Source organism: Zonotrichia leucophrys, chromosome 7 (genome assembly GCF_028769735.1).
Source record: "Zonotrichia leucophrys gambelii isolate GWCS_2022_RI chromosome 7, RI_Zleu_2.0, whole genome shotgun sequence".
In the NCBI taxonomy this organism is placed as follows: domain Eukaryota; kingdom Metazoa; phylum Chordata; class Aves; order Passeriformes; family Passerellidae; genus Zonotrichia; species Zonotrichia leucophrys.
Window position 1 is genome coordinate 33,332,479 of NC_088177.1, and position 25,578 is coordinate 33,358,056.

The window sequence follows — 25,578 nt, forward strand, 5'->3', positions numbered from 1 at the left end:
TTCTGACATAGGCAGTTCCCATCAAAAGAACCACAGAAGGAAAAGTTTAAATTTAGATGTTCATTTGTTATATTCTAGTTACCTTAAGGTATTTTTTAACTGGACTCCATGAAGAGCTCAAATTTGGGGAGTAAAATTTCTTTTGTCCCTCTCTAGAACAAAAGCAGTGTCCAATAGCATTGGACCTGTGCTGCCTTTATTTACTTGAGCAGACTGACAGGTTGTTCTGGATGACCAAAACATCCTGCCCTGTAGCTGTTTGGTCTCTAAACCAGTATTACATAGTTGATCCCACTGAATAATCATAAATTTCCCTGAATTCAAACACCCCACTCCAGACCTTGCTGAGCTTTCGAATGGTGCATACCCCACCCCACGCAGAGGGGAGGGGACAGTTTCACTGCTTGCTTACAGTAGCAATCATGTTGTTTCCAGTACATTAATGAGAATAACGGAAATCAAAAGGCTATTTTAAAAGATCAAATGGAAAGACGTGAAAAAATAAGCCTGATAAAAAGTAGTGTTGATTAAAGATACTGGTCTATAACTCAGGAAGCCACTAGAGTGTTCAGTAGACCTGTGTGGTTGCTACTGGGAATTCAATTCAAAACTGATTTATTCCATAGAGCACTCCAGATGACCAGGACGTTTCCTTAACATCACTGACAGAGAATCTAATTGACTTTACAGAAGCCACACCTCGGGTAAATGTATTTCAAACCCAGACTTTTTCCTTTGCACATAACAGTGATTTTTACTCATGGACTCAGAGTTCTCTGGCTTTAGTGTCTGTCTGCCAGGCTTGGATCTGCAGCAGGGGTAAAAAGTGAAGGACAGGGATCACTGCTCACATGGCCCCCACGTGCAGGGTGGCTGCAGTAGGGGTGTAGAGTGACAGCTTTGCAGGGGAAATGAAGGAGCCTGCAGAGTGAGCCTGTGTGTGTGCCACAGGAAGCTCTAGTACTGTTTTGGTAGAGCTGCAAGTGCCAGCCTGCTTCTCACACTTAATAAGGGATACATAAGGGCTCAGAAATACATAATTCAGAAATTATATTTTGAAGATGTATGTACATGTGTATATGTCTGTGTATATATAGACATACACACAAATACTTGATTAGTAGACTTGTAATACTAATCAAGCCTTTTATATAGATAAAAAGAAATCTTTTGTAATCTATGCTGGCAAAAATGAGTTATATTGTATGCACCAAGAGAAAGGGGGAAGAAGGAGGACTTTCAGACTCTTCACAGTAGTGTTCTCTGGATTAAGATTGTCCACAAAGCACTAAAAGATGATGGATTCTTTCCTTTGGAAGGGAGCACTGAGTTGAAACTGCACCCAGTGAGTGTCTGGCTCTGTGTGTGCTCAGTGGGTGCCACGTCTCCAGCTAATCAGGCTCGTGATTCAAAGGCTAACAAGGGGCAAATATCTGAGATTGGTTTGGGGGAGGTGTTGTTTTGGGAGGTATGCTATTTTGACAACGTTTCTTAACTGCTTTCAACCTTTTAATTGAGTTTTTATTTGCTTTTTGTAGGTGTCTTCTCAGCCCATTGTAACACCGAGGTGGATAGTGCCAGTGAGTTACTTAACCATTTCTTAAACAAAAAAGTGAAAGCTTTTGTCAATGATTAAGAAAAAGGAGTTCAAGTTAAATAATAAAATACAATAATTTTTTATAGTTTGATCTGGTACATGAATTTATAGACCTTCAAAAACAAAGCAAACTAATTCAGCTGGAGTGATTCAGACAACATATCCTGTTAATAGTTAAATTCATTTTTGCTGTATTGTACTGCAGGTAAATGCTATAAAATTTCTTACAGAATTTGTATTAGTAAAGCCCAGTCTGGAGTTTAATGGATCTTATTTTTGCCATTTATATGTAAATCATATTGAAAAGTTAGCTTGTCTGGTCCTGGCTGGTGTTTTGAGTTTCTTATCTCATTCTTCCCCATTCAGACCGGACTGGTTTCCAACGGGCCTTTGGGAAATAACGTTGCCTTATCTTTGAAGGCAGTGAAAGGCAGCACAGAGACCCTGACGTCCTCAGCTGGGCTGACCCCATCCCAGCAGGCACCTGAAGTGAGGTGAGCTCACTCCACGGGTCTGTGTGGGCACTCCTACTGCTTCCTCTGACATAGTTACAGTGGCCATTTAGACACAATGCCTTGTTTTGCTGTGCTAATAAACTGTAGCTCTGTCTCAGTTTATAGCATGTCAAGTATGACAAATAAATTGATGTGTGTATGTTATAATTTCACTTCAGTTTCTTTCCTTACCTGCTCAGATGTTCTAATGATAGACTGAAGTTATGGTACTGAAGAATTTTCTGAGAAATCTCTTTACAGTGTTTCAGTACCTGCCAGAGGATTGGTGGGAGGGGGGAGATGCCCTCCCAGTTACTTCCAAGCTATAAGAGTGTCAGAAAACCCAACTGGTAGAAGCCTTTTCCCTTGCTATTCCATTCTGCCATGCTGGTGAGGCAGAATGATGGCAGTGACAACCAGGCCTTGCAGTGACCATCTTTAAAGAATGGCAGTGGTGCTACTGCTGCATTGTTTAAATTTATTCTGTTTGTTCTGCTGCAGTTGTCCATTAGAAAAGTTTGTCTGTTGGTCTCATTAAGTTACAAGGGGAACAGCCATGAATGCTCTTTGAAGCAATACTCCTCTCTTGTAATGCATCATGGCAGACCTTTTTGGAGGAATGTATTTACAGAACCTTATTTTTTTCACCCCTTTTAGCCCAGTTGCTGAGGATGCTGCAGTAAGAACAAAATGTTTACTCACCACTGAACTCTAGAAGAAGGAGTGTCTGAAACTCTCACCTTGTAAAAACTCAAATCTTCTAACATGTCTCCATGGGATCCTTCCAAAAGACTTGCTTGGGATCAAACTCGTTCTGAATGGGAGTCAGACAGCCAGCTGGTTTGCCAGGATCCAGGAAGAGACTTCTGCATTTTTCACAATAACTGGAACTGCAGCCTGAACTGGGATGTAAAACCACATGCACATTCGATCTTCTCCTTCAGGAGAAGCGAACTGTCACACTGGCGCTAGTTCTGAACTGAGGAAAAGAAAGCAGCTGTGTCCTGCTCGTGCTGGTTGATGGTTCCTTACCCTGAGCTGGCTCTGGTGCTGGAAGGTGTCAGAGCTGTGGGTGTGAGCTGGGGCCCTGATGGCTGCGGGATGATGAACGGAGCAGGGATGAGGAGAACTCGCAGGGCCCCCTCGTGGCCGTGCCTGCACAGGCTCTCCGTGGTGGTCACTGTCCCTCCGTGCAGCCAAGGACATTTTCTTCTGTGTGATTATTCTCTCTGGTTTTCCCTCGTTGTACCAACACATGCTCTCCTTTTTGGCCTTAACCCCCTTAATAATCCTTGCACACCCTGTTACAGTACCTGGAAAGCATGAGAGTCTAATCCATCAGTGACTAGCTGTGTTGACTGGGTTTGAGCTGCTGTTCATTGCAACCAGGAAAATGGAAATTACCTGCCAAACAGCTTGTAGCATTAGCAGAATACAGCAGAATACTTGTACTGATGATTTCATTTTCTACATGAGTCAAATACATTTTAGACTAGAGGTCTGTATGTTTTAAGAGCCAAAGCAGTGAAGGTGTGAGTGCAGCTTGCTTCAGGAATTGCTTATTGATTAGTATTGTTGTCTTCTAAGACTAGAAAGGAAAACAGTTTTCTTGTTTCTCTTCATGCTGATTCTGGGTGTTTTTTCCAGACACTGGGCTTAAGGAATACTTAGCAGGTATTTTTGCAGCCTGAGGATGCAACTAGATCAATTTTTAACACCACTTTGAATCCTATTCCAAGTGTCATCTAGTAGTTGTATGTGGAACAAATAACAGAAGGACTAGGGTGAAAATAGGAAAAAAGGATTAAAAATTCCTGTAAGCAATTAACTTCTTTGTAGAAGGAAGGTAAGAGCACACACTGCCCAGTGTGAAGGCATTTGGGTGCCCAGGTTTGGGGTACAGTGCATACAGTTCAGAGATCCTTTGAGCTCTGGGCAGCAGTATCATCACATGGACCCTGATGATGTAGTCTGTGAAAAAAGTAATGCAGAGTCACAGAGAGCAGAAACAAAGATGATGAATCCCACATCTAGCAGAGAAGTACAGATGAAACAGCTGTGATCTTTTTTTCTGAGGAAGAAGCTTGAACCTGTGACTGAGGTTGGAGGGCATTTTCTGAATAGTGCCGCTGTTTGTAGATACTTACATGCATGTGGTTCTTACAAACAAACTTAAATGTGAAAATTTGTTCTGGATCCTGTATGCACAATTTCATTTCTGCCCACTGGCTGTGTGCACGTGTCTCAGTGTAAATAAGGGTTTGGACCAAACCACTGTGGGTTGTGCAAGTGAGCTGGGCCCAGCGAGGCTGCTGCATTCAGACCAAGGTGTTCGTGCTGCTGTTGCTCTCATGCTCTTCTTTGCAAGATGCTGAATGAGCGTTAAGGGAGAAGCCACGTGGATTTTATCTGGATTTTACGTTACCCACTGCCACGTCTCAAAACCCCTGAGGCCTTAACAGAGGAATGTAGGGACCAGAGAAAGCCCCTAGGACTGACATACCAGAGTGACTCTGCAGGCAGTGCTTTGCAGCCATTGCCTCAGGAGCCAGGACTTCAGGATTAGTGGCAGGTGCTGCAGGTGCCTCTCCAGCCAGCACCAGGGCAGCACATGGCAGGTCCTGCTCCCAGCCCTTCAGATTTCTCATTGCTACTTCCAGTTGAGTATTAGCTTTTTTTTACACTTTTAAGTCTCAGCCTTACTGCTTTTTAAAATGTAGAAGATTCCTGATTCGAATATCAAATGTCTCAGTCTGGATTAATAATGCAGTTGCCAGCAAAGTTCCTGCAGGAAAAGGGAAGCAATGGCTGCAACAGTCTGCTTTCTGCACAAAGCCAGGACTGTGTGTGGAAACTTGGCACTTGCTATTCATCTGTTTGCTCAGCAGCTGAGCTGGCATTCACCAGCTACATGTGTTGGGTTTGTAAATAGACAGAATGCAGTAGCATTTTCTTAGGCATGTTTGATATTTGGCTCTTCCCGTTGGGTTCAGGAGCTCTGCGAACTGTCAGCTTGAATCCCTCCCAAAACTGGAATAACAGAAGTTTACAGTTTTCCAGCACTGTGTGTTGAATACCATCCTTAGATTCCTCCCAAGCCATCACAGCAAATAACAAGTAAATAGCGTGTGGTGAGTGTGTCCCCTGAAATCTAAATGGTTCCAAATAACCAACTGTTATTTCAGCATGGTCAGGATAGCCGTGTTTGGAGGGGAATGTTGTAATTACACACATGCACACACACAGAAACTTCAAAGGGGTGAGGCTTTCCTCAATTTTCAGAGGACTAATATTTGAAACTTCATGTAAAAATGCAAACACTTCAACTGGTAAATTGGGAACTTGCAATATCTTATAGATTTGGGGCTACAAACCCAACTCTCTCAGCAAAATCTGATACTTGGAGCAACTGTTCACTCAGTTTACCTTGATGTAGCTTACTTATCTAACCAAACCATTGCTTATGTAGGAGCCTGGCAAGACCAAGGTGACACAGGTTTGTGATCTGAACATCCTGCAGTCTGGCATCACTGTTCTGGTTTGCAGCTAGAACTACTGTCTTACAACATGACTGCCTAACAGGTACTGTAGCATTCCTCATCACCTGCATTTTATCAAACACAAATAGGCATAATAGTTCCTACAGTTAGTGTTATAAAGTATCAGTTAATGCCTGTGTGCTACTGAAAAAAGGATTTTCCTGCCATTGCTATACTATTGATTGATTGGCTATAGGGTCCAAGCTTGTTCTTAAAGTCTATTTTTTGGTATTTATTTAAAGAGATTTATAAATAAAGCTTTTGTGTGAATTTGGTGTCAGGATGTTGGCAGGTCTGCCAACCACTGAAAAGCTGTAAGAGTTGACAGGAGTGAATGAATGAATGCTAAGTGATTGCATCTGAAAGTAAAAGTGATTTTACTCCAGTCACATTCTGTGACTGGAGTAAAAGGTTTCATAGAAATCTTGGTGTTTATAATAACAGCATCTCTGCCCTTATCTCAGACTGATTAACCTGAGAGAGATGCATTTCAGTCTCATCCGTTTAGGACAACCAGAGTCTGCATGTGCTGTGTGTATTTACAGGCTTAGGAAATGGGCATTAAAATGTCGGAGTTGAGGCTTTCTTATACCAGAATTAAGGGAATCTCTTCTTTAGTTCAGTGGTAATAGAGTTTAATATTAGGTAATTTATAGCACATAAATTACCTACTTACCTGTTAATCAGTCATGGTTAATGAATTAGCTTGAATGTATTTGATTTTAAGCTTAAATTTTTCTCATACTTTGTGAAAGACAGACAGCTATGTAAGATAATTTTGGACATTTTTTTGGAGACAACTTTGGCAAGAAAATTTGCAGCCCTGTTAGAGCACCTCAGGTGAACAATGCAGATATGTGTGGGTCTCTCTACAAGCTGTTTGCAGTCCTTGCCTGCTCTCCCTTTGTGTGCACCCTGTTCCTTCCTTCTCATTTCATGAAGCAAAGACATTCTCTTGGGATGAGTGTGTCCTTCACAAACAGCACGGGATGTATTTTTCACATTGTGAACATTTTCTGGTACAACCCAAATCTACTGGTGAAGTGATAGCAGCTAGCAGCCAGCTAGCATTTAAAGCTCTGTCTGGGCACATAGTGTTTCTGAGTTTAGGAAGCCGTAGTATCTCTATACATACATATATATATATATGTAGCTGTTAGACACTGTAATGTCACAGCTTTCAAATGCAGCTGGACAATCAACTTTTCAACCAAAAGACAGACCAGGATATACTAATGGCCTTTCAGTGACACCGGGGTGAGCCGGGTGTGTTTGCTGCAGGTGTTGGCAGCACCGACAGGAGTGCAGGGCCCTCCCCACAGCGCGGGGCAGAGGCAGCGCTGCGCTGGCTCCGGGCAGTGCCGGCGGGGATGCTCAGCACGGCCCTACAGCCAGGCCGGGCGCTGCTGGCCTGAGGAGCAGGCACTGCCTCGCCCACAGGGCCGGGAGCCACGGGGTTCTCCTGCAGAATTCACCTCCTTTAGACTGCTTGGCTTGAGCACTCTGCTCCATAAACACACACACCACCCCCACCTACATAACTGGACAAACTTATTTTTAAAGTATATAAGAATATTTTTTTAGCTAGATTTGTTTTGTTAAAGCCGCACTAACTACTGTATTTTTACTTTTTATATGTAAAGCTTGGCAATAGCTCTCAATGTATAATTTATTTGTTGGGTTTTTTATAAAACAAAGTGCACCCTCTTGCTTCTGTTTCACAACACTGGTGACATATGAACTGTCTTAGGCACTGCACTGAGATCTGTATTGAAACTGGACATGGGAACAAGTAGATCTGTAGTCCACTCAACCCAGTCTTGGAATGTTTGTACTGTAGTTTTGTCTTAAATACACCATGTCAGTGCAAAAGTCTTGCAGAGTCATCTTTGGGCCCCCTGTGTTCCATGGCACAGCACTCAGAGGTGGGTCAGCTGGGGCTTGGGACACCGAGTTGCTGCTCTAAGCTTAGCCTGTTGTCAGTTAAAGTGTAACTTAGGACAGCACCAGAGCTTGCAGGTGGATGCTAAAGAATTCAATGGCTTTTTCCCAGCAGAGCTGAGAGTGCCCAGGACTGTCAGGTGTGCAGTGCCAGAAGGGGAGCCCGAGCTGCCCGGTGTGGTTCCAGCGCAGGCCGGTTCACCAAGCACCTCACTCCTGTCTCCAGCCAGGGACTGGGCTGGGCTCCCAAGTGCAGCAGCACTAATGACTGATTGTTTAAAGGGAACTGTTTACTCCCAAGCCCTGACTTTGGCTAAATGCTAAAGATGGTAGCAAAGGGCAACTAAACCCTTTGATCATCTTTGTTTCTCAAAAACTGTTTGGAAAGTATCAAAAGGAAGAGAAATTACTCCATCCTAATGACTAAGCTCATAGGAGATAATTTCTCTGGTGGCATAATTTGTTGTGTAGGTCAAACTGTGATCCCACTGATAAATCACTGAACTGTTCTTCAAATCCACTTACAACTCAAAACAATGAAACATTTAGGTGTTTCTGTTAGTAAAAACCTTCTTTGAATATCTGCATTTTAGAGGATAATATTTCTGCCATTCATACATTTTAATGTTCAGAAACCGAAAGTCAGTTAAAACAATGAGTTTGTTGATATGTTTAGTGCTGATCAATTTGTTCCCTTATATAAAATTTATGATACAACAGCACATCTTATGTCAGATGAGGTTGCCAAGAATTCTGCATCCTTTTGCATTTGTTCTATGGACTGCATTTCTGTAAGCATATCAGATATGTGCAAGGTTCCCTGCTTTTCATAGACATTCTAAACAGCCAACTTCAGTGGCAGCCCCTTCAGTCCCAGCCAAGAATGGGGTGTTGTGTTTTGTTGCTAAATATTTGCCACTAGCTGGAGTAATTCCATTCGTTGTTTCATGCAGGCCACCACCGAGCTTTCAGATGGCAGCAGCTTTTAGTCACTCGCTTGGGCATGGGATGAATTCTTAACTGCTACAGTTATGGAGAAATACCATAAGCACATCCACAAAGGCTCTTTTCTGCCTCTCTGAAAAGGTGCCTGCAGTGGGAAAAGAGGAGTGAGATGCTCTGAGAACCCTTTTGGTGGAGCTGATAGCACTGGCTGAGGTGTGAAGGGGATATGATCAGGAAGTCTCACAGTGGTGCGAGCAAGGATTGTGTCCCTAGGTCTGGACACTGGAGGGTACCTGAAATATGGTTTGTGCATGGCCAGAGTGGACTGAGGTGTCAGGCACTCCTGTGGGCATTTGTGGGATGCAATCACTTCATTTCCCAACGCCCCTCTCTTCCAGCTTGAGCTCACCCTTGTTTTCTGAAGACCTGGGATTGGGCCACAGGGGGAAAAAGATCCTCCAGTGGCTTCAGCAAAGGTGCTGTAGCACAGAGCCCCACCTGAGGATCAAGGCTCTCTTCCCTTGCACAGCATGGCTGGGCCCAGCTCCAGCTCAGCCTCCCAGCCCTGAGCTCCCATCCCTGCAGCCAGGCCTTTCCCGAGCCCCTGCCCTCCTGGTGTCCTGTCCGGGGCAGGGAACAGCGGGGCCCTCAGGGCTGGCTCAAGGTTTGGCACCCTTAGTGATGGAGTGGGTGTGGTGCTGCCAGTGCTGTGCCCCCACCTGACCTGGCACACGGGCAGAGCCCGGGGGAGCCAACAGGGAGATGGGCTCACTGCAAGCTGCTTTTCCTGCCCGTGCCAAGCCATTGCCTTTGGGCTGGCTTCTGTCCCGCCTGCGTTGGCTCCGAGTAAATGTTAAACCCTTCGTGGGGCTGCCAAAGGAAGAGAGTTTGAGGGGGCAGGAAGAAAGGAATGGCAGAGGCTGGATGCCATTTTCCTGGGGCTCTTGCACATCCCCAGGATACCGCTACCTGCCAGGAGGCCTTCGCGTGACTTGGAAAAATCACTGGCTTATTGTTGCCCTTTCCAGTTAAATTTCCTTCCCTTGTCAATCCTAGATAAAAGGCTGTATGTTACAGCAGCTCTCAGGATAAAGCCAAAACAGACTTGTCAGTCAGCACCAGGAAAACAAGCTGCTGATTTAAGACTGCAGTGCTGAGTACATGCTCAGCTCAGGCACTGTATTGATGTCCCTCCAAACAAACCTCCTCAAACTGGGAAATTCTTGTTCTTGGGGGAGAAATTCAAAGCCTGGGCAGCCCCTGAAGCCGGCTGAAGTGCAGGGAGATGACTGGGGCTTGCACAATCGTGTTCCTTGGTCAGAAAGGTAAGTTACTTGTTCAGTTAGAAAATACAAACACATATTTTAGACTCATAAAGGTGAACATGAGCACACAGTGATAGGAAACAGAGCAGGCTTTATTCACGTGGCAGTGTACAGTCCTCTCTGTTTCCAGGTAAGGGTCATGGATGGTGCAAATAACTCTTAAGTACCTTTTGCAAATCCATCTGTAATTCTCCTACTGAATTCACATGACAGTTACTTGTGAAGAGATGATGAAAGTATCTCTAAATATTCTTGAAATCTGTAAATTACTTGTAAGTCATTATTCCTATGAAACTTTTGGAAGTATTTGAACTTTTCAAATACTTGGAAGTATTAACTTTCAAGTAATTTCAGACACCAGCAGCTCTTACAGACAGTTGCTGTTCTGTCAGAAGGTGGGTATTTAGTAACTTCTTTGGAATTAAGTGCTTTGAACACTGGACAATATTACCTTGCAAAACAAGCACTTTTTTCTTTTCAGCAAAGAAAAGTCATATATGAAAAAGCCATATATGAACTCAGAACTTACTGCAACAGGGAGGAAATGTGTAACAAGTACTATGTAGGGTGATAAAAGAGTTGGAAAAGCAGAAATCTCTTTAGGGCTAAAACATGAGTTACCAGTGCAAACAGCCCATGCTTTGTGCCACTCTGTCAAGCCCTCCTCTTTCTGTTCTCTCCCCACCACACTGTGGGAAATCTTTCGATTCTGTGTTCAGCCATTAAAGCCAACACTCATTTGGCACATCCTTTGTTCTCACAGGTATAATGCCCTTCCTCTGGTCCTTGCTGATGATTTCCAGGGGACACTCGTTGTTTCACTTCCTCAAGGTTATATACAATCCTTGAATAACTTCTGGAATTCAGTTGCTGATTTGTTTGTTGGGTTCCATTGTCATAGGCCTTTTCATGTTGCAAATACATTCTGCAAAGGACACTCAAGAATATAAAATCTTAGAGAACATTCATGTTAAGACTAATTGAAACTCTCAAATGTGACTGTATTTCTCTCTTATGCCAGTGCAAAAGGAGCAAGCTTTGTCCCTGAAATGGCATCTTGTGGAGCCAGCATGGGTTACTGCAGTTCTGATTTTCAAGGCAGCCTCAGCCATTGCCAATTTGAAATGGTATGAAGTGACCAGGAGAAAAGTAACAAAAAGAGCAGCATTCCAACAAGCTCCTCTCAGAAATCACAACTTACATGCAAGTTGTGACTTAAATATATGTCAGGTTTTGTTAACATTGTAAAAAATCTGTTCACAGCAAGTATGAGAAGGTTTAATTATTTTTTTTCCCCAGCGTGCTGATAGGAAGCTGAAGACAGTTGCAAGCAGTTGGTTTTCCACCTACTGCCACGGTGGTGGAAATTTATTCCTTCACTTTGCAAGCAAAGCAATCACAAGCAATCAAACTCCATTTGCCTGAAGGAGATCTCAGAGAAGCTGGACAAGGGTTTGCCCCCGATGAGCAGCAGTGTGTTGGTCCTGCTGATCCCACCCCCCGTGGCCACACACCCCCAGTCAGGTCTCTCCTCTTCACCCACAGCCTGAGCAGCAGCAAAAGCCTCTCCTGAACAGGCCAACAGAGGGAGAGCCTTGTCCTTGGACAAACAGCTCCTGTCTCTCTTTGGGCCTAGTCCTGTCTCTGAAGTGGTGTGGGAGGCAGGGAATTCTGCTGGCTGCAGGGGCAGGCTGAAGGTTTTCATTTCGATGGCGTTGCTCCGCTCCGTGGGCTGTGGGCAGAAGAAGCTGCAAAAGCCAGAGTGCCTCAGGATGGGCACCAGCTGGGGATGGGCCTTCTGCTCACTCTTGCAGTGGCTGGGGAACGTATCAGTGAAATCTGAGGTAGTTTGGAAGTCCACACCAATTCCTAAGATGCAGTGATACATTTTAGGAGAAAAGCTTCCCTTTGTAGTACTGCTAAGCTTCTTCCATGTCTGCGTATGGAAATGATACTTCCAGAGGTCATCGTTAGGGCTGGAATTGGAAATCCCTCCACCAAAAATCAGCATAGAGTCTTTGCAGACTACTGAAGCGTGACCTACCACTGGAGGAGGTCCTTGGCTGAAGGTAAGAGAAACCAGCAGTTAAGGGGAGACCAAAAAGAAACTTAGCACTGATTTTAGCTTCTGTTTTCCTTTTGACTCAGAAGGATGACTGCTGAACAGCTGCATTGGGACATCAAAATTACACTGCTGACAGCTGCATCAACGCCTTGCCAACAGCTCTCCCGAGCAAAGCCAACTGGAGCCCCAGGCATGGCAGCAGCACTGCATCCTGATCTGAACAATCCCTGCAATTACCAACAGGGCATCGGCTCCCTCTCCACCCGCACGCAGAATCAGAGTAAGATCAATTCTCTTTCTCTGCTCTTTTAGTGTAACAAATAGAACAGGTTACCTTGTTCTGATGCTGGACCAGCTGCTGCTTGCAAAGTCCCACTTCCACAAGTCCCTCTGCTCAGTGAGCCCCACCAGCCCCCCAAAGAGGTACATGGCTGTGTGATAAACCACTGCCGAGTGGCCGTGCCGCGCCCCGGGGCCGCTGCTGTGGCCGGGGCTGGAGACACACACCCACTTCCTGGTATCTGAAACAAAACCACTGATTCATATACATGGATCAAATTTACCCTATTTGAGAAAGGATTTGCTTCCTGCAGGAGGTAGCTATTCAGTTGGAGAATAAGGGTTTCTGCTCTAAGCTTATTACGAGTTAACATATTAAATTCTGACACTGAAAAAGTGCATTTTAAGAAATCAGTTTTGAAATAAACTTTTAATGAAAATGTCAGATGCTGTGTGACAGATGCCATGGAAATTTTATTTACAGAGCAGTTTTTCCTACAGCTTTGTCAGTTCATTGACTCTGATACAGAAAGATACTTTCCTGGCTGTTAGAAGGAAAAAAATCAGTCAACAAAAACATTAATTTGTTAATGTCTATGCTTATTCTCCCTGTGAGGGAAGGAAGGATGAGATAAACCCATCATTTGTTTCAAAATAGTGTCAGAATGGCCATGAGATAACAAGTTATGCATTTAGGAAATCTCTGAGAATCATCTCATTTGCAAGAATCAGACTGGTCATGAATATGCTAATAAAATATCTCCTTCAGGTTTGACTCTCTGTGGTCAGTTGGAGATTTGAGATCAAAAGATGGCATTAATAGGCTGAAATCAGGGTCCTTGCTGGATCTGAAAGTTTTAAGTAATCGTTGAAGAATTTTATTGGGTAGTAAACAAACATTCTGTCTGATTTTCAGCTGTGAAACTGGCAAATACTGCAAAATGTATTCCAGTTTAATAGTCTAATAAATTTTAGCTAGCAATTAATTGAATTTGACACAATTTATCACTAAATGTTGTCAAAGAGAAGCCAAAACTAACTTGGAGCATTTCTACTGACAAGAATTTTCTTAGCAGAGCAAGCTTTCCTGCTGCAGTTGTTGTTTTACACTGGATCAAAACCTTATCCTGCTTTTTTAACTTACCAAAATGGAATTCCCAAAACTCCTGACAAATGCCTTTGATGCCAAAGTATCCCCCATAGATGTACATGCTGGAATGGTACACGACTGCACTGTGACCTTTTCTGTTAGCTGGTGCAGAGCTCTAGAACAATTCAAAAATACAAACCTATAAAGTCATACCAGCAGCAATGTCTGTTTGGGAAATTCACATTTTTTTTTTCCCCCACAAATGACCCTGCAGTCCTAAACTTTCTCTTACTCCTCCATCAAGCAAAGGTAACCAGAGTGGTAACTGTGTCACATCTTAAAAGAAAATTTTGGGTGTAATTTCAAGGTATAGAAGCATTGTGATGATGAAGTTTCAGTAGCAAAAAATGAGTGATTCCTAATGTGTAGTGATACAGAATCAATCTCAAAAGACCAAGCCACAAATGCTTCCACTCAGGTTTCAATTAGAAGTGGCAGTAACTTGGTGAGTCCACGTGTTCACACTGAAGAATTGAAAAATGCTGCAGCACTTCACGTTCCAAAATGTATTAGCGTGGCTGCCAATCTGTTTTCACAACCCTACTTTTAAAAGCACAGGCTTCACGTATGGTTGCAATATTCCATTTAAAATTAGTTTTCTTGATAGGGATTTCAGAGAAACAGAAGCAGCAGCAGAGGAGAGGACTTAACTTCTTATATAGGACTTAAAATTTAAGAGCAGTATTTTTAAACACTGTTTTGAAGAAGGAAAAAGCCTTAAGTTATTGAAAGTGCAAAGAAATAACATACAGCCACATGTCTCTGAAGAGATGAGATTGGAACTGTTTGGGGGAACATATTTCAAAGCAATCTGTTTAATCAACAAAGCAACAGGCATTTGATTCACACATTCCCCACTTCCTGGCTCCTTACCTCCGTCTCTGCTGGTTCGTTGCAGCTCTCTGTCCATCTTGCGGAATCTGGGGATTGAGTTAATAAAGCGCAGTTTAGGGCCCGCACCACAAGAGGACACTCCTCCCACAGTAACTGCTCAAATTACACAGCTCATTCTCAAGGTGTTTTCTACTGACAAGGCTGAAGAAATCCCGCTAGGGCAGCAGCCTGAGAGACTTCAGGAGACACAGTTTGAACAGTTTTCCTCTATCCTTATCTGATACAGAATCACACAGGTGTCACACTGTATTCCTGTTTCCTAAAGCTGAATTTCATAATGCAGAAGTAACCTGGGATTATCATCATTTTCTGAACTCATAGGAATCCCAGATTTCCCTATGGATGTATGACTCCTCCTGCTTGCCACACACACCTTATTATGGCAGACTTATTCTTTCTTGTTCTTTTTCATAGGTCCCTTAAATAGCCCTCAAATAACAGCCAGCAATCACAGATCTGGGATCACTGTGAAGGAGAGGAAATATCTGATAACACAGCACAGAGATACAATGAGGAATCAGTGCAGGCTCGCATTACTTAAAGCTATTCTTGCCAAAAGATTTTAAATAATAACTATGAAACAGCTAGACACACAACCAATGGTGAATAACTCATTTCCAATTTCCACTGGTAAGTACTGTGAGTAGAAGATGCTTTCTTCTTTAAAACATGTTCTGAAGCTTTTCTTTCTTCCAGCAGGTTATCTCAGACACAAAGGAAGGGGTGTAAAACACAAAGGAAGGGTTGAAAAACCCCCATTGATTTAAAGTTACATAGTGAAGTAGCAGAAGAAGCCAGGAAATTTAAATCTTGGTCTGGACACAAGACTTAGTGGCTCAAAAGGAACTAAGCCCCTCTCTCTCTCTCTCCTCCCAATCTGACATCAAAATAACTATTATAATAATAATATAATAATAGCTATTACTGTACACAGGATTTCCAATGGGTGAATCCATGATGTATGACCTTGCTATTAAATTCAAATACTGCACTGTTTTTATTAGAATACACACTTAAGAGATCCCAAATGTTTGTTCTTAGGAGAAAAAAAAGAAATTCATGTTATAAAATGTTGATGTTAATTTCCCATCTTATTTAATATTTGATTTCTCTTGCTCTAGCTTATGTTTTTCTTCAGTAAAAGTATAAATGAGATATATTTTACTGATCTACTTTCTTTCATAAGAAAGTAGAAGCCAAGAAAGCTTGGTTTTAAAATATATGTGGCATTAAAAATAAAAATTAAATAATACATTAATTATCATGTCTTATGATCAAATAGTAAATGTAAGAAGGAGAGAGGGAGGAATGGAAATTCTGAGACCTTAAAATACATAGAATTTTCCCATAAAATCCTCTCTAATTGAAGTAAGACCTGCATCTCTGATAGCTGAACAGCCTGATTTTGAAGGGAAAATATGCACACAGTTTTACACACATTACTTGTTGTAAAGCTTAAGGAAGGCTCTGTTACAAGCAGAAGAAAACAGTTTGGTTCTCATTATTTATTACTGCCTGTGGAATATCCCATGGAAAATACTGGCTATTGTGTATCATACCAATGTCATATATCCAGAGAGGAGTTTTTGCTTGTGTGAAAGCAGAATCCACCATTCCACCAAAAATATACAGGCTGCCCTGCAAAATGCACAAATATTTGTTGCTTACAGGAAGGCACATCGCATGCAAATAATTTTAAAAACAATTCTTAAATGCAAAGGTTGCTATCAGCAAAATGTAGTTAACAATATGATGATCTTTTAACAATCCCAAAAAGCCACTGATTTTTAATTTTTCTCTCTTTATTTTCTCCCAGTGGGACGCCCTGAAGAACACTGTGCTGTTTAATGGGAACAATATTTCAGAACTGCTCGCTTCTTGTCAGCCTGGGGCTGGGAATCTGGAGCTCTCTTCAGGCATTGCTCAGGTATACTGGATTATGCATATTTAGAGGAATGTTTCCTTGTGTGGTAGCTCTTGATATCCTAAATTCTGTCTTCCCCTCACAGGCAGGGCTGTAATTCTTGCTGTGCTTTACTCCCCCGTCCCTGTTCTACGCGAGTTCTGTAGTGAATGTTTTTGTGCCGCGGCTGATCATGCAAATGAATTCAGAGCAACTGTTACAACTGCACAGATAAGTCAGAGAAAGTGCTGCCAGGGTCTTTATCTGCTATTACTGCTGCTTATTGAGCACTGACTGAGGAAACCAGGGGGCTGCTGCAGGGCTGAATTACTGCCACTGTTCAGAAAGATTTCCAAACACAGGTACAGCTACATCCAGAGCTGCATCCACACAAAATGCTTTCTGGGCACAGCATTTCAGTACATAATACCTATGGCATTTTATTGCACTGTATAGGAGGAAATAAAATGTCAGGATATGGACAATATAATCCTGGTCTAGTACCTTATAAGCCACCATTGAATGTTCTTCCAGTTCTTCTGGACCGTCTCTTGAGCAATCCAACATTTCCCATTCATTTGTCACTATAAACCAAAGCTGAAGTTAAGACAGTGGTGCACTCAACACATTAACAGTAGGGAAAAGGTGAAAAGGTGGGCTTTGAATGTGGCTGTGCTGCTTAAAATGAAGCATTTTGTCATCTTTCCTCTGTTAAAAATGAAATATATGAATTTTTCTATTTAGCAAATTTGTATATAACAGTAATAGTTACATTTAAATACAATAATTGTTACTGCTTCTATTTTAATTGTTACCTACATCAAATTTGGACAATTCCATGAGCACAAACCCCAGCACAATTTTGTTTTATTCCAGTAACAAGTGAACAGGTAAAACTATACATCAAGTAAAAAAATACAAAGGCTTGTATTTGATAGTGCATTGATACTGCAAACCTACAAGGTATTGTATTCACATGTTCCCTTTGTGCACTTTTATATGCACGAACTATTGCTGTGTTAGAGAGTCAGCAAAGCTCATTGATATCCCTTGCTAGAATCAGGATACTTTAAATGACTCAGTATTTTTGCTCGAGGGAAAAAACCCCAAAAACAAAAGGAACTGAACTGAAATCAAAACTTTGTGGACACTTGCAAGAGGAGCAAACACCCCCCATCTGCCCGATGAACAAAAAGCAGTTTATCCAGCCCTGTGACAGAAAGACCTTAAACGAGGATAATCTGTTAAGCACAGAGCAGCCTCAGTTCCACGATGACGGATGTGGAATGGCTTTAACCCTGGCACTCAAGAGCAGGGGCCGGCTCACCTGTGTGGTATCTCCAGAAGTCCCTCAGCGTGGTGCTGCCGTGCCCTCCGTAGAGATAAACAAAGCCCCTGCACTCAGCACAGGCGTGCTTGTAGCGGTCACAGGGGCGCGGCTGCTGCGCCTCGGCCGCTCCGCCGGCAGCTCTTCCCTTCATGCTGATACCGGGATCCTATCCAAGGATCAGCCTGCAAAGGGCTGCCATGCCACAGGAGGGTCCCAAAATATCAGGGACAGGGCTAAACCCTGTTTGGTCTGCAAAAAGACAAAAAAGGAAAAAAGAAAAATCTCCACCTTATGATAAAACACTACTGTGTTTTTTTTTCAATCCCCTCGAAAGCAACAGTGGACAATTTGTCCATCTGTGATCGTACACTAACTTGAGTAAAGCACCAGAAATTCTGACTCAGATTCTTGTACCAGTGAGGCTGGGACAGGAACGTTCCTGGAGCTGAAAGTTTTCCAAGGAATGTCGGTGAACTGTGAAGCTCCAACATACTACATTTACCATACCAGGACTTGGTCTTTTTTCACAACTAAAAGAGTACTTTAGACAAATCTGTACTAAAAAGAACTTTGGAAAGAGTGAATATTACAGATGGAAGTAATGCATTAACAGTTGTCCAGAATTTGTTTAGACTTTTACCTGTAAAACTGCTGAAATGAGGATGCATCTGGAAAAAAATGACACCAGCCCTTCCCATGCCACAAGATGTCACTGTGTTCCGTGAAGACACAACTACCAGGAAAACATTCTTCTATTAACCCTCTTCAAAACACTGGCTTATTTTAACATAGATTATTTTGCAAAGCACACCCAAAAAGCCCCCAGCATAAGACCAGATTTTGGAATTTGTGTTGATAATGTGTCTGAGGTGGCACATCACCAAATGAAGTGACAGTCTCCCAATTCTGAGACTTTTCAGTGGGAGCCAGATTCCAGCTGCATTGAGAACCCAGGATGGAAATCAACAGGGAAGAGTCATTTACCTAAGAGTAATGTGTAAATCCAGGGCAAGCTGCACTCAACTTGAAGAACAAAGATTTCAGTAAAACCAGCTAGATACAAAAGCTAGTTATATTTCATATTAATATGAAATCATTGTACCTAATTTATCAGCTAATTAATCTCTAAAAGTTAACCCTTTTTAGAACTGGAATATATTCAGTGACAAAGAGATGCTAGAGAATCTCTTGCAGCATAAGGCAAGATTAACTACTTCAATTTTGTTGGGATTTTTTTTAATGCAAACCAGTATTGTAAGCTATTTACTGTAGAAACTGAAGCATATTCTTTGGATGTTTTCTCTGAAGGAACACAAAGATGGGTGGCAGTTACTAAGGGTGCATTTCTCATGTCCAGGGGAATTAGCAGATATGAAGTAATGACACATTATAGGTAAGTCCCTAATGCTTTCTGGCATCCCATTGAAAAGGGAAAAGCAGCTGAAGGCATGAAACAGGGATTATCTCCCTAACTCTGCCAAGCTTCTGAGCAACCACAGCCAAATCATTCACTTCCACAACTAAATGGGGACAGTCACTTCCTTAGTACAACACTTCAGATTTGCTGATGCAGTGCAGTGTGACAGTGCCAAGGTATTACTGCTATTGATACCATTAACTCTGAAAAGGTGATAGGTTGCCAATACTTTACATAGGTAAACAGGCTTGTCCCCTTGCTGTTTGTGGTTTCTTTCTCAGTTATAAAGCTGGTTATTCTTCTTCCTACATATTTCTCCTTGTTTTTCTTCCTCCAAGCCTTGCCTCCTGTTGTACAAGCATTCAGAGATGATGACAGCCCTGATTTCATAGAACAGATTAGCAACAAAGTCCTGTCCAATTGTTTGTCTAGCCCAGCTGAACTCTTGCAAGGCAGGTGAGCAGGATGGGATAACAAAAGGCCAAGTGGGGATGAACTCACTGGGTGTCAGCTCCCAGTCACACCTTTTCAGCATTGGCTGGCCCTTGTGAATCTTGGCTATTTACTCTCAGCTGAAGCATTCTTGGAAGCAGACCTACAGTCCCTAACAATCAGTTAACTGCTCCACTTCAGAGCTGTGAAAAAACCCCACCAAGTTAATAATGAATCTGGCCTTTCATCATCGGTATTTTAAACTGCAAACCTGACTCCCTGTCAAGTTTGTCCTGTCCTTGATTGCCTGTCTACAAAACTCAACCCACCAGAGTTCATCTACTGTCAACCTGAGCAGTCCCATTTCCAAAGAAAAGCTGCTCCTCTTCTGAGAACAATATCACTGAGCCTTGTCCTCTGTGTCCTGCACCACTGACCTCAGTTTCAACTTGACACAATATCAGTTATCCAATAGGAAGCTCTGACTTCAGAAAAAAACATCCAAAAAGACAACTCTGAACATTTTTATTCAACTTTTTTTTTTCCCCCAAAACAGCTGTAGCACACACAAAAATGTCTGCTGCTCTCCAAAGTCTTCTGCCATTCCATTCTAAAAATAGCTTCTGTGCAATCAATCCCAATTGTTAAAGGGCTGGAGGAGCTGAGTGGAGGGCCTGGAGAGCTGCAATTAGTGCAGTAACTATAGCACTGAGTGTGTATCAATTAATGGTGCCCCACTACTGTTTCATAATACAAATAATTCAGGAAATGTAGCAAGACAGGAATTACTTCAGGAAATGTAGTTTATATGTTCATTATATAATTATTTATATTTCTGATAGATGTGGTTTCTCAGACAAATGATTTATTTATTTAAAGTATTGCTTAAATGGATCTTCAGTAAAGCGTTTTTCTATCTCAGCCCCTTGATTCATTTCCATCTGTTTTCAATACACTCAGAAAAGTTTCATTTTTAAAATGATCAAGCTTTTTGGAATATAATGAGATATGAAACCACTCATATGGGGAGGGGCCCAAGTAGGAAACCTTGTTCTGTTTTGGGGCTTTTTTGTTAATAACCCAGTTTTCTGAACTCAAGCCTTGAGCCTTTCCAGGCAGAACACTGCATTTTCTCACTAGGCAACTTGATGTTTTACTGCTTTTCAAAAATAATAACAGATCTTCGCATTTGTACTTATCCCAGAAACCTTGGCTCTGGAGGTGGTTTTATTGTAAGTCTTGTTCTAACGGGACTGCCTGCATGAATGAGGAAACTCTGGAGACTTGCAAGGCCCTTACAAAGTTTTAGAAACAAACCCAACTTGTTTAGAATAGAGAAAAAGGCTTTTTTCAGTATATCATGTTTACTTGCAATGCTTCGCTATGTGTGGTAAATCTAGTATCCTCTGGTTTGCTATTTTATTTTTTCCTAAACTCAAGATAACCTGAACTGTTTCTGTGGTGAGGTTTTTTTGGTTTGGTTTTTTTTCAAAATACAGGAAGTAATTTTCAGAGATGCTCAGCTTCAGAGTTTCACCCTGAAAACGTGAATGGCTCCAGGAGTGTTGGGTGTCTGTGACAGTTCTGTATTATTGGCATTCTGTACTGAAATAAGGGCCTGGCTCTGCCACGTGCTGTAAAACATGCAGTTACACATGCCTGAGCTTACAGTGCAGGAGTCAAGACAAAAGGAAGGGAACAGAAAGAGGTATTGCTTCTTACAGGGAGAAGCTGAAGGACAGAAGGAGGGTTTGTAAAATGACAAATCGAAGCAGAAGACACAGCTCCATCCTGATTTCAGAGTCCAGAAGAAAGACAGGTACTTTCAAGTACAACAATAACAACCCTGTTGTCTGAATAAAGCTTAGAGCAGACATACTAAAAGCTGACAGAAAAACTGGACAGCTTTTATTTGAATAACTCTTAGTTGAATTTTAACAGTTTTAGGGCAGTATTTGTAAACATGATCGCTGCTATATCTCAGTGCTTCAAAATGCTTTTTGACATGAACAGGTATATTAAAGGGGGTAACTCTTGTGAAACAGCATATATTGCAGTTTCTATAATATGTTCTATGCTATAAAGCATGTAATTACAGTTTCTCTAGGCTGTAAGGCTCTGTATGTAACTGCTCCTTCTGGAGAGAGCAGTGCCACAGCACCGAGGGCTTTGGCACCTTCACTGCACAACAGAGAGAACCTCATCAATCTCTCCCAGAGAAAAGCTCACTGCCTGCTTCTGCAGCTCTGCAGGCAAGAGACTGCTTTTCTTTAATTCAGATCACATTAATATTAAAGCTTTAATTTAAAAGTTCATAATAAATTTATGTTTGTGTATCATTGCAAAATTAAAATTTGCAAATTGACATTATTAATACATTCTTTTTTTTTTCTAGAAGCTTTCACCCAAGAATGAAAATCCTTTAGTTGTGTTTTGTAACACTATTTCATCTCTGTTGCAAAGTGAATTCTTAACTAGTAATAAATTAACTTCTTAAATAAATATAAATATATACAGTTGTATTTTCTATATGCTAGGTATATTTCTTATTTTTAAGTAAACAAATTTATCACACACAAAAATACACACTTGGTTTAGAATAATACAGTAAATATTTCATCTATTTCCCAAATATGGTGGAGGAAGTATCTGAAAAAAAGAAATTCAGTATCTTAAATATCTCTGGGGTTGTTACATTTTTATATACATTTCTAGCATATGAATCAGGAAATTGCCTTTTCCACTGTATTTAAATATGTTTTATGGTAAGATGAAAGTGAATAAATTTTTCCCACCTTAGTTTCCTTAGTAAATTAAAATTTCATTAGCTGGGGATTTTTTGTTTGGTTTTTGTTTGTTAGTTGTTTGATAGTTTCGTTTTTTTTAAGAATGGGATTTTTAAAAAACTAAAAATTAGAATATATAGTTTTGATTAGTAGACCTCCCCAGGGAATCTGTTAATTACAATTTACATTTGCAATTAATTATTTAACTGCATCTCAATTTTGAATGAAGTTTCTGACAAAGAGCTTCCCTAAATCCACATCCATGGGTGGCACAAGTGCAGCATGTTATGGATATAGAAATCCAGGGCAGCAGCCATGTGTGAGCAAAAGTTTATGCTCATATTCAGCGTGTGTATGGGTTTTATTTATTTATGGTCTTTACTGGGATATTCACTTCAGGAACCGAATCTGCTTTTTAAATCTTATTTCGGGTCCTGTTGGTGACGCCACCCTTGGGCAGAACTCAGTGTGTGTTGTGGTCTCAGCACAATGCAGAATGGAATGGACACCCTGACTCTGGAGTGCTGCTGCAGGGAAGCTCTGCAGAAATTACCCGAGACAAACAGGTGATTTTGCATCTTCCAGGTATGACAGAGGGAGGAAATACAGTTCCTGGTCCTCAGACTTTATGAGAAAAGAAATGAGCAATTCCCACCATGTTCTCAGGGCAGTCTTAAGATGTATTTGGCCTTTTAGCCTTTCCTTGGAAGTAATTTGTCCTGTCACCACTGGAGCAGGTCATTTCAATGCACAGGTCATCACCCTTCTCCCAGAAACAGCAGTTCTCAGTGTTCCTAGAAGGCATCATTTGGGGATTTCACAAAAACTAACTAGCTGGATTCTTTCAAGGTACAGTAGGCAGGTCCCCTGGAGACTGAATGTAATAAATCTGTCCTTAGGTGTGACTGAATGCATCTTCTTGACAGCTTGTGACCTGCTGCTGAAGTAACTTCAAATACTTTATTTCCTAAGGGAGACTCTACTCACACTAATTCACAAAATTTTCTAGGTTAGGAAGAAAGACTGTGGTTGACAAAGGAGTCAGTGACTGCTCAGCCTGACTACTCTCCTCAGGCATGAATTAAGGTACTAGAGCATGTGCCTGACAGCTGAGAGTCTTCAGTGAAAAACTGTTATCTTCCACTAAAACCAAAAAGTCGGCATTGAATTTTACTTGGTTGTTCTTTATATCCCCTGACTGAGGAAAAGCAGCATCTAATAAAACACTGAGTCACACTTAAAACTTAATGCCACACTTCATGGAAGATAGACATTGTGTTTTCCTTGTCCCCGTGACATTCTGCCCTTAGACAAAAATGCAGCAATGAGATAGAGAAGACATACAAGGTTATGAGAATAGCAGAAGCTGTAGCTTGAAGAAATATGAAGGAGGAAAGAAAGGGCATTTGGCAATCAGAAAAATAAAAAGTTCCAGCTGGCAGATACTAAAACATCCAGATATCCTGTTAGAATCAGTATGAGTTTAGATTATTCTGTATGGGAGAAGTCATGAGAGACTTGTGTGAGAAAAACTCAGATGGCACAACTGGAATGACTGTCAGTCATGACTGGAGAAAAAGCTGAGTACAAAAAGATCTTTTATGGAGAGATGAATTTACACCATCAGGTGAAAGATGGTTGCATAAAAACATGATATAATTGCATAGATGAAATAAACTGCATAGAGAGGAATAGCTGCATTTTAGTCTGGCAAGGAAAACAAAGGTGTCAGCTGACAAACAGTAATAATAACTGTGATGGTTCACTATAACCTTGATGCCAACAGTTACTGGGCTGCACCATCAAATGGAAAAAAACGAAACCCACATCATTTCAATATACAAAAGAGACAGAAAGCATATGAGTAACTTTACACATACACGTTGTCGCTCCAAATTCAAATGGAATTACTCATGTGAATAAAACCAGTGATATGCATGAGCCTGCACAATGTAGCCTAGATACCAGAGCAAAAGAAGGACCAACTCTTTTGTCAGAAGCCTGAAAAAATGTTTTGCAAGCTGTTTTCATATTCAGACTCCAAATGACAGGGTCCGTTTTGGACTGGAGTCCAGCCTTCTGAAAAATTCTCACTCCCAGCAGACATGGTCCAGTATTCATCCCAAGCCAGATGCACTTTGGCTTGGGTTTTGGATGGTTGCATTTCTTTGTTTGTCTTTTGCTCGATACAAGGCATTTTGTGCTTTATGCTCTTTGACTGTGGAAAAGGGAATGAGCAAAAAGAGGGTGGTGAATCTCCCAAACTGGAAGCAGGCAGCAAGAGTTCTGGCAATTCCTACCCAGACCTCCTGCGCAGCATCGCGGAAGCGGCAGGTCCCTGTCCCCAGCGGTCTCCTGGCTGCTGAGCGCTGAGGGCGCTTCCTTCCTTCCTTTCATGCGCTTTGTTTCTTTTCGTACCTTTCAGTGAAAGAGACTTTTTGCACAGCTGCACAGAGCCCCGCTGGCCAGCAGTGCCGCGGTGTGCCCGGCCAGGCTGTGCCGGTGTTCGCTGGGCTGCTGGGCGTGCAGAGCGCTGCTCAGTGCCCCCAGCGCCTTCCCTCAGCGCCCTTCTCCCCCTGCGGCCCGAGCGCTGCTCCTCGACCCCGGGCCGGCTCTGGCTGCTGCCGGTGCCCCCTCAGGCCTCTGATCCCCACACGGCTGGGCTTGTCCCCACCGAGACGGGGGCAAGGAAAGAAAAGAAAAACAGTCTCTGAGCCGGCATGAGGCAGGGGTGCACCGAGCCCGGCCGCGCCCGCTGCCGCCCCTCGGGCCCGCCCAAGGCACTGAGCCCGGCGGGCAGGGCTGATGCCGGGGAGGGAGCAGCGCGCCCGTCCCGCACGGCCGGGGGCCCGCGGCAGCGCCCCCCGCCTCCCGGGGGCAGCAGCCCGGCGCCCCCGCCCTCCCCCGGCCTTACCCTCCCCTCCCCTGCCGCCGGCGAGCCCGGGGCTGGCGGAGGCGCGGCCGCTGCCCGGAGCCTGCGCGGCGCCGCCGGGGCTGCTCGGGGCCGCCCGCCCCGCGGGTGGGGACGCGCTCGGGGCCGAGCGGGCGGGTCCGGGTCCCGTCCCTGTCCCTGCGGCCGGAGCGCGCGGAGGCTGAGCCGAGGATGCGCGGGGTGCTGCGGGCTGCGTTCCTTGCGGAAGGAACGGCTCCTAGTCCTTAACTGCCCTGTTAGTCATGGGGAAAGTGCAGAATCTCGTTTCTGGCCTGAACGCAGCCAGAAACAAACATCTCTATAACTTTTGGGGTTTTTTTCTGTGGTAGCGGCTGTGGGAAGGGGGAGGACGGAGAGCGGTGTTTGTTGGTGTGCTCCGTTTCAAGCCCTTTCAAGTCAGCGTTTAGCCAAAGATCCCTTTGCACGCTTCTCGGTGAGCCGCAGCCCCAGCGCTTGCTTGGACTTGTGTCCTTGGCTTTCCGATCGGCTGCCACCGGCTCGCTTTTTTGCCTGTTTCTCGTTTACAGCTACATAAGGCTTCAGAAAACA

General features: G+C 42.9%; 2 protein-coding genes across 6 annotated transcripts in view; one reads left to right on the forward strand and one right to left on the reverse strand.

Moving 5' to 3' along the window:
• EPB41L5 (erythrocyte membrane protein band 4.1 like 5) overlaps window positions 1-7,466 on the forward strand; it is a 53,802-nt gene extending 46,336 nt beyond the window's left edge. For 4 of the 5 annotated variants that reach the window (XM_064717777.1, XM_064717778.1, XM_064717782.1 and 1 more), the window contains exons 23-26: window positions 627-704; window positions 1,539-1,580; window positions 1,964-2,091; window positions 2,749-7,466. In XM_064717777.1, coding sequence (XP_064573847.1) covers window positions 627-704; window positions 1,539-1,580; window positions 1,964-2,091; window positions 2,749-2,806 — 306 coding nt within the window. In that variant the 3' untranslated portion in view covers window positions 2,807-7,466. The remainder of the gene's footprint in view (window positions 1-626; window positions 705-1,538; window positions 1,581-1,963; window positions 2,092-2,748) is intronic. The other variant, XM_064717779.1, reaches the window with a different exon arrangement.
• Window positions 7,467-11,175: 3,709 nt separating this feature from the next.
• LOC135450545 (leucine-zipper-like transcriptional regulator 1) lies at window positions 11,176-25,082 on the reverse strand. The gene is made up of 9 exons (XM_064718833.1): window positions 25,012-25,082; window positions 24,398-24,515; window positions 17,460-17,711; window positions 16,637-16,716; window positions 15,789-15,867; window positions 14,209-14,255; window positions 13,330-13,450; window positions 12,241-12,427; window positions 11,176-11,904 (listed from the first exon to the last, which is right to left on the reverse strand). The coding sequence occupies exons 3-9, from the start codon at window positions 17,611-17,613 to the stop codon at window positions 11,238-11,240; spliced, it is 1,335 nt and encodes a 444-aa protein (XP_064574903.1). The 5' UTR covers window positions 17,614-17,711; window positions 24,398-24,515; window positions 25,012-25,082; the 3' UTR covers window positions 11,176-11,237.
• Between the last annotated feature and the right edge of the window lie 496 nt (window positions 25,083-25,578).